This window comes from Protopterus annectens, chromosome 10.part0, assembly GCF_019279795.1.
Source record: "Protopterus annectens isolate FY-2018-M chromosome 10.part0, PAN1.0, whole genome shotgun sequence".
Taxonomy (NCBI): Eukaryota; Metazoa; Chordata; order Ceratodontiformes; family Protopteridae; genus Protopterus; species Protopterus annectens.
The window spans coordinates 1,368,722,696-1,368,737,455 of record NC_056744.1 but is presented as its reverse complement, the minus strand read 5'-3'; the positions used below and the strand labels follow the sequence as shown (position 1 = coordinate 1,368,737,455).

Genomic DNA, 14,760 nt, shown 5'->3' with positions numbered 1-14,760 from the left:
GTCTTTGCTTTACCCCTGACTAACATCACTCTCTCTGTCTCCTATCTTGCACTTCCTCTGGGTATCCTACAATTTATCTAACTTCACCACCTCTGACTGTGTATTTCTACTTTTCCTGTCACTCTGTAAATAATTATTCTCTCAGTACTAACACTGATGTGGAGAAATAATACAACTTCTCTATGTGATCAATTTGACAATAGTTGTAATTATGAGTAATTACTTGAAGGTATGACATGTTTGTTTCTATTGCATTGTAATGTTTTTTGGACACTTACCTGCAAATTTGACCTATTCAATTGTCTTTTAATGTGTAGGAACTATGTTAGCCTAAATTAGTATCTTATCACTTTTCCATACCATGTATTATATGTTTGCTATTTCTGTATGTTCCACTGAAAAAGGACGTGTCCAGTCAGACTTCCCTGGTAAACAAATGTAAAATAAAGGTAAAATAAAAAAAATAATAAATAAAATAGACTGCAGAAGGTTATTAAAACCCAAAAAGCCAGACGTCTAATAAAACAAATGATCACAGTAATTAGGACTGTTCATAGAGATCCATGCAATATAACAGAAGTAAATAGGATATATTACTGTTTAGCTAAATTATTAACTGATAAAGTTCTACCACAAAAAAACACAGGGTAGTGAGAGAAAGGAAGGGCAGAAATCCAATACCATCATGGAAATATTGCATAAAGAAAATTGTAAAGCAATTAAGACAAGAAGTGTCACTGTCAGAAGACTATAGAAGAGGGAATAGATCAACAAAAATACTAAGAAAAATAGATGCGATAAAAGCACCCACGGTGGTGGTGCTGCGGTAGCATTGTCGCCTCACAGTAAGATGCTGTCCGGTTCGATTCTCAGCTAGAGCATCTTCTGCGTGGAGACATGCTTGAATGGGCATACCTTCGTTGAAGGCTGTGCATCAGGGCTGGTAACTCGGCATGTAAAAATCAACTACCAATCATTAGCGGACCGGAGTTCCGCTGTGGCGACCCCTAACCGGGAAAAGCCGAAAGACACAACAACACAACAACATAGATGTGATAAAAGCAATGCACAGTATTAGAACAGACTAGGATCTATCATGTACTACCGCAAATAACAAACTAAAAATTTCAGCACAGGTGGAAAAACTTAGAAGATACGAAGATAAATATAAAGGAGTGAAAATAAGCAATTTACTGATGACCCAAAAAGGCTTTATAGAGAACTGGGAAATACAGTAAAAGGAACTGAAAGAACATAAAAAAAGAAGAAATGGATATATTTTGGAGAAGTATCTATGAAGATCCTGTGAAACATAACAAAGACGCTGAATGGATAGAAGAAGTAAAAGAAAGAATAAGAAGTTTAAAGGTACAGGATATGAAATGGGATGAAGTAACAGCTAGACAGACTGAAACAAAGTTAAGAAAAATCTATAACTGGAAAACTCCAAGCCCAGATGCAGTACCTAACTTCTGGTTAAAAGTATTAACAACTTTGCATGAAGATTTAGCCATGAGTAAGAACTATTTATATGTGCACCAAGAACAGACACCAACCTGGCTAACAACAGGAAAAACAATACTCCTACTTAAGAGTGAACCTGCAAGCTACCCTAAAAATTATACACCACTAACTTGCCTTCCAACAATGTATAAACTATAGATGGAAATTGATGCCGACAGAGTTTATAGTCATTTAGAAGAAAATTCAATTATGGCAGTAGAATATAATTGCAATAAAAGAAAATCATATGGAACAAAGGGTCAGTTGTTTTTAAATAAAGTCATAGTGGAGAACTATAAAAAGGGGAAGAATCAAAGTATAGCATGGATTGACTACAAAAAAGCATTTGATAGTATCCCTCATTCATGGATAAAAGTGTGCTTAAAAATGTATAAGATACACCCCACACTGACTGATTACATTACAGTGACCATGAAACAGTGGCAGGCCACTTTGCAATTAAGCCATGATAAAGTACAAGTTGTTATTCCAGGGATAAAAATCAAACTGGGATATTCCAGGGTGACTCTGTCACCATTAATATTCTGCCTTGCCCTTAATCCATTAAGCTGTTTACTCAACAGCTTAGGCGATGGCTATAATTTGGCTCCTAGAAAAAAACAAAGTGTAAAGACTTCTCACCTTGTCTTTATCAATAATTTAAAACTGTATAGCTCATCAGATGAGGAAATGAAAACACAACTGCAAGTTGACAAAACTTTTTCAGATGCTATAAGAATGTCATTTGATCTTGATAAATGTGCAAAAACAACCTTTAAAGCAAGAAAACCGCAATGCCAGGAAAACATCAGTTTGGGACAAGAATGTGATATAAAAGAACTTGAGCAAGGAGTGTATAAATATTTGGAAACTGATGAAGGAGCAACAATAAAACATGAACAAATGTGAATAAAACTTAGTAAGGAGTACTTTAGAAGAGTTAAATTAATCCCGAAAACAACACTGACATCTAGGAACAAAATTCAGGCTATAAACCAATTTGCTCTTCCTGTCCTAACTTACAGTTTTGGAGTGATTGACTGGCCCCAAAATGTGTTGGCTAGATTAGATAGGAAAACAAGAAGGATGCTTCATGCTCACAAAATGATTTATAAAAATCAGTGCATACCAAGATTATATATTCCCCATTGTGAAGGAGGGATGAGCCTCCTTGAAATTGATTATATGCATAGATCAGCAATGGTGGGACTCCACACATATCTGCTAACCTCACAAGACCCAAACATAGTGAAAGTTTCAAAACATGAGAATACATCTAAGATGACTTCTCTGCTTAATCTAGCAGAAGCTTATTGGCGTCAAGCGAATGGAAATCAAACCAGAAGTAAATAAAAATCAGGCAGCAATTGAATGTGCCAAAAAACAAAAGAAAGAATATAAGGTGAAGGATCAAATGAGAAGGCAAGGAATGTGAAAAAAAAAATATGGAAAAAGATAAATATAGTTGCAAATATAGAAAACTTCTGGAAGAACCTCATGTTGATCAGGAACAAACATGTGAATGGTTAAGGAGAGGTGAATTCAAACCAAGAGATGAAAGGTTAATATTGGTGGCCCAAGATAGTGGGCTGCGTACACACTGGTTTATAAAGTCCATCGAACATGTGGGAGAAATAGACAAATGTATGTTTTATACAACCGAATTGGAAACAGTTGCACACCACATTGCTGGTTGCAACATACTAATGGCAGAAGGACCGTATACTGAAAGGCATAATAATGCAGTGAGACTGTTACATCGGGTATTGTGCAAATATTATGGTACTGAAGTGGCCAAAAAACACTGGAAACATGAGCCATAAAGCTTCATAGAAAATGAAGAAGTTTACATCACATGGGATCATCCATTACCAACAGTTCAAAATATAGATGCTAGAAAACCAGATATAGTGGTCCAAGAGAAGAAGACAAGAGTAGCATTGATAATTGAAACTGCCACACCCAGTGACTACAGTGTCTTGCATACAGAGAGACACAAAGTCATAAAATATCAGGATCTGCAGGCAGAAATGAGAGCAATGTGGAAGAAGAAAGATACCCAGACAGTTTCAATAGTAGTAGGAGTAACAGGTCTATAAAAAAGAATTTACAATCGTATTTAGATATGTTACCATATAACTCCATAAGAACTGCAGAAGGAGTCATTACTGGGTACATTGCGGGTGTTGCAAAGACCACTACTGGCTGACATTAAAGATTGAAACAATATTAATTTCATGAACTTTAATGGGGTCCATTCCTTTCATAGTACTAGAAACCCAAAAGGCTTGGAGAAATTAAAAAAAGGGAGTTCACTTATAAAATTAACTTTTACAGTTATTCATTTACCCTAGGAAAGTTCACTTATAAAATAACTTGTACAGGTACTCATTTACAATGAAGGAGTTAGCTTATAAAATTTACTTTTACAGGTATATTTATTTAGCTGGGTGAAGTTCACTTATAAAATTGACTTTTACAAGCATTCATTTACAGTGGGGGAGTTCACATATAAAATTAACTTTTTCAGGTACTCATTCACCCTGAGTGAGTTCACTTATAAAATTAACCTTTATAGGCATTCTTTATTCTGGGGGGAGTTCACTTATAAAATTAACTTTTACAGGTAATTAATTTACCCTGGGGAGTTCACTTTTAAAATTAACTTTTACAGGTATTCATTTACCCGAGGGTGGGGGAGTTCACTTATAAAATTAACTTTTACAGGTGTAGTCATTTACCCTAGAAGAGTTCACTTATAAAATTAAATTTACAGGTATTCATTTACTCTGGGGGAGTTCAATTATAAAATTAACTTATTAAAATTAACTTTTAAAGGTATTCATTTAGTCTTGAGGGGTTCACTTATAAAATGAACTTCTACATGTATTCATTTACTTTGAGGGGGTGCAGTTATAAAATTAGCTTTTATAGGTATTCACTTACTCTGGATAAGTTCACTACCACCTTACATATGACGGACTTTGCTTCTGCACAATTTATGCTATATTTTTTAAGTATAAATAACTGCAACTTGGGGGTAAGAGTAAATTACTCTTGGTATTTCAAATGTTTGAACTCAGAAATTCATGTCAAAGCATTCTATATGTTTAACAGCTTGATTTCCTCTAAACATCAGTAAAGCTAAATTAATCATAGGACATTTATTAAGTAATTATTGCACACAAAATTATCTAACAAACATTAATGCAAATAAATACAGAAATAACTAAACTTTGTGCCACACATCTCAGGAACATCTTCCAGTCTTTATTACATATTTACATTAATCCACAATCCACACTAATTTACATAACCATCAAACACTTTAAAATACATCATTACAATATGCTACCGAATTCAGATTAAACACCGCAAAAATAAAGAACTCTGACACCGACACACACACTTTCTAATCTCTACTCTCAGACTTTTTGAATTCATTGTCAGTATCTTCACATTAATGTGAGATTCTCAAATTACATAAAAATGAAAATCATTGAATACTATGACAATACAAATGTTTCTTCAAATCACAAGGAAAATATGCTTGCATATAAAGACTTGCAGACATTTTATATTTCAGTATTTCAAAACAGATACTAAATCAGTACAAGCTAGTAGTTGTAACATGGTAACAGTTAAAATGTCTTACCATTGGTACAATTAATTGTGTATACAATTTTGCATTTCTGTGGTTCAACAGTTGTATTCCAGCCAAAAGTGAGGGTAGTATTTCCTTCAGTAACATCTACATCGGTGAAAGTAAAATCTAGAGGCAAAGCACAAGACACATTTTAGAACTACTTAAAATATTGTATAAATGAAAGAAATATGACATAGTCATTCAAAGCATATTTAATATTGCATTCATTTAGATTTTTCATTAAAATATAGAGGATTATAATCAGCTCACACAAAGTGAATTTCTTGATATCTGTTCAAAGAACACATAATTGGTTATGATTAGAGAGCAGTCATAATGTTCCAAAATATACATGGAGCTTTAGATGTCCCCCGTGACATAAGACAATACCTGTTTAAAAAAAAAATCTGTGTTATTTCAAAATGTGTGACAGCTTTAAAAGCTGTCAGGTGATTACCAGTACACTTCACTTAAGACTTCTGTTTGTATAGTAGCACAAGGTAAGCTATGGATTTTGAACCTTTTAGCTGTTTTCTGGTTCATCTCACCTGTGACTGCAAAACAAGTGCTAGTGCAGTTTTCACATACTTTTAACAGCAGTGAATTTCAGACGTAAGAACATCATTGCAAAAATCTTGTCATAGTGATGTTCTTATATATGAATTTGGATGCAGGATTACTTTTTTCACATTGTTATAACATAATCAGAATTCTCCATACATTACCAATTACAAAATAAATTATCTCTGAAGAAAAAGTACAACAATTGATAATGGTAATTAGAATTGAAACTTCACTACTAGTTTTCTTTCTGGAAACAACTTATAAATTCTAAAGAAACAATGCAGACTAATTCTTCTTCTTAACACTGTGCAGTTATATATTCAAATTTAGGTATGATTTGAAGCAAAAGAGCAGTAAATGATAAGTCCTGAAATTTCACTATTAACTTTATTGGAGTCAATATTACAAAAACATTTATTTACTGAAAGAACATATAACTTCTAGCAGAAACAATACATATTCATTCTTGTTTATAACATGTTACAGTTAATGTAATTTTCAAATGTACATACTATTTCACCATTACATATTATTTACAGAAACAGCAGATGCTTACAGGCAGCATCAGGACTATTAAATGAGCTGTACTTCTAAAGGACATTTCTTGCTCTGACCACCACATATTATTTATAACTTAATCATTCCTGACCTACAGTAAACTGTTGATAGTTTATGTAAAAGCTCTTTGAACATTGACCATAAGCCAGTTTTCCATGGCAACCTACTGAAAGTACAAAAGTCTATATGGCAAGTCCAACATCTTCAAAAATGTAAGTGTGATTAGCTCGTAACATCAGTGAACTCTCAACTTGCTATTATGTACTACAAGCATTTTTATAAAGAAGCCCCCTGTACTTTAAACATCTGTGCTACTTATATATATTAAACATAAGATTACCATACCCTGGAGAAGAGGGAAATCTCTATGATTCAATATTTTCAGACTAAGTATTCAGTTTTCCTTAACCTCGCTAAATTTATGAAGTTGTGTGACCCACAATATGGAGTTTAAAGCTTACAACAGAACCCATTTTCCATCAGAGCACTTGATTAATTTTAGCTGAATTATGATGCCCTCCCTTTTCTTATCAACTTCCATTGTTATTGGCTTAACAGCAAAGTGAAACTCTTTCCATTACAAGGGACTTGCTATATTACAGCAAACACCATGTTCCTTTTTTAAATTAATGCAAATGAGTCAAGAAAGATGTAAGTGTGTTGTAATATAATTACTCTGTTCTTGTATCACTTTGATGCATCACTAGTAAAGGACCACCCATTCATTAAAAACTTAACAAGAAAAAAAAAATTCAGCCAAACTTAAACCTCCATTAATTGAGGACCATAGGATATAACAAATGACCCATTAAATGACATCAAGTGTTTAGCTACATGGTTTCTGAATGTCCATGACTTTTTTTACTTTTTAAGTTTTACGGTCACATTCAGACAAATAAAGACAAACCCAACTAGCTGTGAGACTGACTGAAAAGAATGTATGCTTTATTTATTTACATTATCTACACACACAAATATCTTACAAACGTATAATTATCTTTAGCACATAAAAACATTTTTATCCCCCTCCTTCAATCCACAACCATTTATTTGTTCAATTTATCAGATCTACACCATCTCATGTCATAAAAAAAGAAGTTATGTTCTTACCATAACGTTCCATGTGAGTTGTCCATCTCGCTATTCATTTTTACTGATGGGTTCGGAGCTGATCCTCGGCTCCGACTCTGCCATTTTTACAAACTTGAGGTCTTCACCCAGCTCGAGGCTAATTTCTTATCCCATGATGCACTAGTGCTCCAACTCAGATCTTGTTTGCTTCTAAGAAAAAGAGTAAACTACAACTAAAAAACTATATATAAATATGAATCTGTGGAACAAGCAATTGAAAAAGGTCAACAGGATGACCAAACGGAAAAAGGCCTAGATCCCCTAGAAGTCACAGGCTAGAGATTGGAGGGAGGGAAGTAAGAATGAATAGCAAAATGGACAACTCACATGGAATGTTATGGTAAGAACATAACTTCTTTATGTGAAGTTGTCCTATCTCACATTCATTTTTACTGCTGGGACAGCATCCCTAGCACCATTATTCCTGGGTGGCTCACGGAAGTATATCCTTCAGCACAGTGGACCCAAAGGATGCCCTGACCCTGGGAGCCATATCCACTTTGTAATAAGTAATAAAGGCATGTGGAGTTGCCCATGTTGCTGCTCCACAAATGGTATCTATAGGCACTCTGGCATGAAAGGCTGAAGAAGTGGCAACTGCTCTTGTTGAATGAGCCTTTACTTTACCTGGAGGTTCTTTATTCAGCAAAATATAAGTAAAGGAAATACAGCCTGATAGCCATCTAGACAGAGTAGTGTTTGCTACTGGTGTACCTTTTTTAGCACCTGAAAAAGACACAAAAAGTTGATATGACTTCCTAAATTCCTTTGTTCTATGTAAATAGAAATGTAACACTCTGTGCACATCAAGTTGGTGTAGCATGTATTCTGCCTTATTGCCATACTTGGGAAAAAAATACTGGTAACTCAATGATCTGATTTAAGTTTGACTCTAAACAGACCTTTGGTAGGAAAGACAGATTAGTACGTAGACAAACCCTATCATTAGGAAACACTAGATATGGGGGTTTGATTGACAATGCATGCAGTTCTGATACCCTTTTGGCTGAGGTGATGGCCACTAAGAAGATGGTTTTCCAAGTTAAAAATTTAAGATGGACATGATGACACCGGCTCAAAGGGTGGAAGAATTGTTCTTGATAAGACAAAATTGAGATTCCATGTTGGTAGTAGAGACTGGTGGCCTTAAGAGATAAGCCTGTCAGTGTCCTCGTGGCTACTGTGATCACCAGCTCTCTTCCCTATTTCTGCACCCTAACAGAATCCCTGACCAAGGCTCAATCACATCCAAAATAAAAAGGGAATCTGCCATACCTGTACCTGCTAAGAATTACCTGGGAGACTGGTAAGAAACTCTCTCCCCTGTTTCTGCACCCTAACATAGAATCCCTGACCAAGGCTTAATCATATCCAAAATAAAAAGGGAATCTGCCATACCTGTACCTGATAAGAATTACCTGGGAGACTGGAAAAAAGTATGCTATCATCCCCTCTTTAAAGTGCAAATATTTTAAACTGACTTTCTTTCTCTACACATTTACCTTACTCCTCCCTGGAATTCAGGTATCTGTAACCCAGTGTGAGCACAGTACCACAGGAACCCGAGGCCTTTTACAGACCCCGTCTCATACCTTACACCAAATCTATTTCTTCCACCATTAAATACTGGCTAGCTGACTACCTGCAAGTTAATAGAATATTTTCCATTATAAAACAACAAGCAAGAAATATTGATTATAAGCAGCAACAACAAAGACCAACAGTGTTGTTGCTGCTTATTTTCCATTATAGTTGCAGATATCCTACTGTTCTGGCTTAGGGCTAACAGATAATTTTTTAAGAAGCCCAGCACCTACTCGGTCGGTGTAGACCCTCCCCCTCCTTTCCACCAGTCACTTTTAGCCCCAGATATTATTGGTTTCCAACTACTATTGGTGCCATCTTTGAATGGTACCTCACTATCCCCTATACAGTAAACACCATCAGCATCCTCGTGGCTACTGTGCTCACCAGGTATTTCTTAATGCGTTTTGTTAAATAATAGTAATAGTTGTAATAAGACTCTGTAAATTATAAACTGTTATCTACAGCAATTTGTGATGTACTATATGATTACTTACTGTGACTAGATAGAATATCTAACTATTCTGATCTCATTGCTTACATCTGCTCGGTGTGTCACCCTGAGACTTGTGGACTGCTAATGTAGAATGACTGTTTGATTCTGTGGCTGACTGCTTGTTTCTGAGGCATAAAACAGAACTAGCTGCATATTTTTGGCTCTATCACTTAGCTAACCCTCACAGCTATTACTTGTCTAACTGTTGCAATGCTCCTTACGACTGTACTAACGAGAAGTGCATATTTGCTTGTATAACTAGTTTATAGCGCCCTGTTAAGAAACCGCATATGCATAGATCCTTATTGACTCGCAGGTATTGATTGTTTTAACTGCTGTGTCACTCCTACAATACTGTATTAAAGAGAAGTGTATACTGTATGAAAAACTAGTGTATAGTGCCCTATTAAGAAGCAGCATAAGAGTAGAACCAGTCTGTGCCTGAATAAGTGAAAATACACGGTTGTGCAATAAGTACTCAGCTCAGTCCTTAAACGGACTTAGTAGAGATGCATTAATAAGTGGTTTTAGGTTAGGATTCACTAATCTGTCCCTATCACGGCTTCCTGAGAAGTGCCGTACAGGGAGATAATTAGCACTGTTGCATTAGGGCTCTGTTCATGAGGCAGCGTATAGGTAAATTGCTTCTGTGCCTGTTAATTCTGAGCTACAAGACTGCACTGTAGATAATCAGCTTTGTTCCTTATAACTGCTCCCTATTAGTGCTGTCCTTATGGCTGCTTCTTGTACTGCCTTCTAGAGGCCTTTACTTCTATTGCATTACCTTGGTGAAAAGGCAGCATATGTTGTAAACTGCTTCCATATCTGGGAATACTGTAGCTATAGGGTCGAACTATTGCCATAACGGCTGAGTCCCTGTTACCACTTTTGTAGAAAGTGCCGGGTAGAAAGGCTGCCTTGGTGGGCTAAGCCTCCAAGATTTAATAAGTAGAGCTACATGTGCACATAACTGGATAGCACTGCTCGGAAACCACTCAAACTATCTTCCTCTGCCTTCTAAAGGTAACTACTGAGCTAGGCCATTGAAATGCTGTTGTAGTTCTCTGTCTGGAGCTCGCTGTCTTGGGCGCTGTATTCTGCCTTGCACCCCTGGCCTTTGACTAATTCTACCTGCAGAATGAACCATAAAATTAAGTCCGACTCAGAAAAGTATCTGTTACAGTGGTTAGATGTGTAATAAATACTGTGCCTGATTTTTAATGTGATGTCATTTTAAATGCATGTACTTTAACTCTGGTTTTTTTTTCACCCAATACACCCCACTAAACGCTCAACTTGTATTTTGTTTCCCCTAGCTCTCTCCCCTGTTTCTGCACCCTAACATAGAATCCCTGACCAAGGCTCAATCACATCCAAAATAAAAAGGGAATATGCCATACCTGTACCTGATAAGAATTACCCGGGAGACTGGAAAGAAAGTATGCTATCATCCCCTCTTTAAATGCAAATATTTTAAACTGAACTTCTTTCTGTACACATTTGCATTATTCCTCCCTAGAATTCAGGTATCTGTAACCCAGTGAGAGCACAGTACCACGGGAGCCCGAGGCCTTTAACAGACTCCTTCTCATACCTTACACCTAATCTAGCCCTTCCACCATTAAATACTAACTAGGTGACTACCTGCAAGTTAATAGAATATTTTCCATTATAGTTGCAGATATCCTACTGTTCTGGCTTAGGGCTAACAGATAGTTTTTTTAAGAAGCCTAGCACCTACTCAGTAGGGCCCCACTCTGTTCGCCCTCGCTATGCTCGGGGTCACTTCGCTCCCCTTCCACCCCCATTCCAACCCCCATATAATTTCCTTTATATTTATGCACCTTAGCCATACCTCTTCCTACTCCTCCCCTACCCCTCCCAACAGCTTCTTCACAGACACACCCCCCTCCTATAGTTCCTACCCACACACTACTACTTATCACTCACCTCATCTACCCGCTGTCTACACTATACGCTGCACTTATATCATGCCCTTCAAACCACAAGCATTACTCCTGATACCTATACTCTCCCTCCTCTACCTCCTCACCTCCAATCACACACATCTACCCCCACTCTACTTCCATTCAAACAACTGTACTCTACACCCAAATACTAAACCCCCCTACAAACTAGCCCTTCTATTCCAAACTATAATACTTTCCTTCCTAAAATAAAGTTATCTCCTCCTCCTCTCCCAACCACCTCTAAGCATAAAAGAAATGTCTCCCTATTTAAAATTTACTCTACTTTAAACCACTACTTCTATCAGGGGACATCCATCCTAACCCTTGCCCCTCCCAACCTACCTTCCATAATCATCCATCTGTACAAACATCTACAAACCCTACCCATTTAAAAAAGCAGGTATCTTTCTACTCTATCCACCTCAAGAGTGTAGTAAACAAAGTTCAGGATTTCCATGCCTGGTTAGCTAACTATACTCCTGACATAGCTACCCTAACTGAAACCTGGCTAAAACCATATAATCAAGATAGTGAAATTACCCCACCTGGCTATAACATCCTCAGACTTGAAAGACAAAGGAAAAGAGGTGGAGGGGTAGCCATACTCTACCCTAACCACCTCACAACTAGTCCAAACCTCCCTCTACTCACTTTCTCTACAGCTGAACTCCTACTTACCAATGTTAAACTCAACAACTTTACCACCATAACTGTGGTAGCTATTTATATCCCACCGGGAGACAATCTAAGTATACTCGAGAACATCCTATCCTACCTCTCGCAGACCATCCACAATGAAACCATCATCCTAGGAGATGTAAATATAGATTGGCTTACAATTCAAACTCCCCATACTACCTCATGTATCAATTTACATGGATTTGAACAGCTAATTACATCCCCTACCTATATTAGTAAGGCACACCTACCACAATCTACTCTAGACTGGATTTTAAATTACCATAACCCTCACACTCTGCCATACTCCCTTAGTGACCACTGCCCTATCACAGTCACTAGACACACTCCCCATTTTACCAGGCCTTTCAAGTTTATCACTTCTCGCAAAGTCTCTTCCTTTAGTCCAGACTCTTTCTCTGACCAACTCTCCAGAATAGACTGATCACATTTCACAACACCTCCCCTAGATGAAGCCGTCCACTCTTTCAACTCCACCTTTCTCAGCATCCTCAACTCCCTTGCTCCCCTCCGAACTATCAGAATCAAAGCTAATACTGCTCCTTGGCTCACCAAATCAACTAGAGCCCTGTGTAAAAAACATGACAGCATATGGAAACTGTAGAATAAAACCAAGAACCCTTCTCTCCTATAGACCTACAAAGAACTTAGAAATCAAATAAAGAAAATTATTAACAAAGACAAGATCAACTTCTATGCCAACTATCCCACCTCCCTAAAATGTGACACAAAAAATTTTGGAGCACAATCAATCACGTAATGCATCCAGGAAACCCTTCCCCTCCCAGTCCTTGTTCAAATAAAACCCCCGAAGAAACTGCTACTGCATTTAACAATCATTTCATCAACTCTATAACTTCCCTTAGTAATGATCTTCCCACTCGAAAAAATACTAATAACTCCCCTTTCTCAGCCTCTCCATCTCATCCTTCAAACTCTTTCTCAACCTCTCCACCTCATCCCTTAAACTCTTTCTCCCTCACATCAGTCTCAGCTAACTATATTAAATCCCTACTCTCTAAACTCAAACCATGCTCCCCCTCAGCTGATAATCTACCTTCTTACTTCCTACAGATTGCAGCTGAACCCCTAGCCTATCCTGTAACCATCCTGATCAACTGATCTATCTCTGAATCATATGTTCCAGTAATCTGGAAAACATTCTACACCTTACCTATACATAAAGGAGGTAATTCTTCAGATATATCTAACTTCAGCCCAATAGCCATTCTGTCACCCCTCTCCAAGATACTTGAGAAATGTATCCACAAACAGATAATGCAGTATCTTCTCCAACGGAACCTTCTAACACACACACACACAACACGGATTTTGCCCTAAACACAGTACTACAACTGCACTAATATCCTTTACCAATACTGTATCACTGGCCCGTGACAACAACAAACTAGTTTCATGTCTGTTCCCCGACCTCTCCAAAGCCTTTGACACTGTCTCTCATCCTCTACTTCTAGAAAAACTCTCTCACTTAACTTTCTCTCCTCCCACCATATCCTGGTTTTCTAGCTATCTCTCTAATCGCCAGCAAGCTGTCAAATGGCACTCTGCCCTACCCCCCCCCCCAATCATCCCATTGGGTGTCCCCCAAGGATCCATACTTGGGCCACTCCTATTCAATATTTTCACCAACCTACTTTACACTTCCTGTCCCAATTCTACACTTGTACAATATGCAGATGATTCTACTGTCATCACCATTGCCAACAATCCATCTGACCTCCACTCTACTACCCAAGCAACATTCAACTATATGGAGACATGGCTTAGTGATAATAAATTAATTCTCAACCCCAAGAAAACTAAGCTTCTACTCTTCTTTCCAAAAAACCTCACCAATCTCAAAACTAAATTTTCCATCCTGTCAAGCAATAACACTATCATTACTGCTGAACCTAGCACTAAACTGCTGGGAGTCATAATAGGCGATCAGCTTAAATTTGATCTCCAAGTCACTACCTCTATCAAAAAGACTCACCAGAAACTTGGTCTCCTATACCGTAACAAAAGACATCTAACCCATACAGCCAGAATAACTCGCTCCCATGCATTTTGTCATCCCACACTTCTTTATAGCTGTCAATTATTAACAAATCTTAACACCAGACTCTTAACTAAACTTGAAACTACATATAACAAAGTTGCTAGATTTGTGGCAAACCGAACCTACAAATCACACCATTGCCTATCTCTTAAACAACTGGACTGGCTTGAATTCCCTCATATGCTGCTACTACATCTACATCTTTCTGCTCTAGCCTTCTATCCATTATATCTAAATATTCCCCAACTAGGACACTACGTAGCTCAGACCAGGACTTCCTACAGATCTATAAACCCAAAACCAAAATAGGGTGTCTACTCTATAACTATAACCCTGCTACAATGTGGAACCAACTACCCCTAGAAATTAGGTCACTCGACCAAACCAAGCATTTCAAACTAGCCACACAGAGATACCTAACAAACAAATGGTCCTGCCACTGTAGTCATCCTCCCTGAAAGTACCCTACCATAGCCTCTGTTTCCTTCCTCCCTCTACTGCCTAGCTAAATAATCAACTCCATCTCTGTACCTAATCCACTTCATCC

General features: G+C 37.4%; 1 protein-coding gene across 1 annotated transcript in view; it reads right to left on the bottom strand.

Annotated features, from left to right (window-relative positions):
* LOC122814279 (receptor-type tyrosine-protein phosphatase C-like) overlaps positions 1-14,760 on the bottom strand; it is a 2,027,173-nt gene that overhangs the window by 911,483 nt on the left and 1,100,930 nt on the right. Inside the window, exon 20 of the mRNA XM_044086870.1 lies at positions 5,159-5,275. Within this exon, the coding sequence (XP_043942805.1) occupies positions 5,159-5,275 (117 nt within the window). The remainder of the gene's footprint in view (positions 1-5,158; positions 5,276-14,760) is intronic.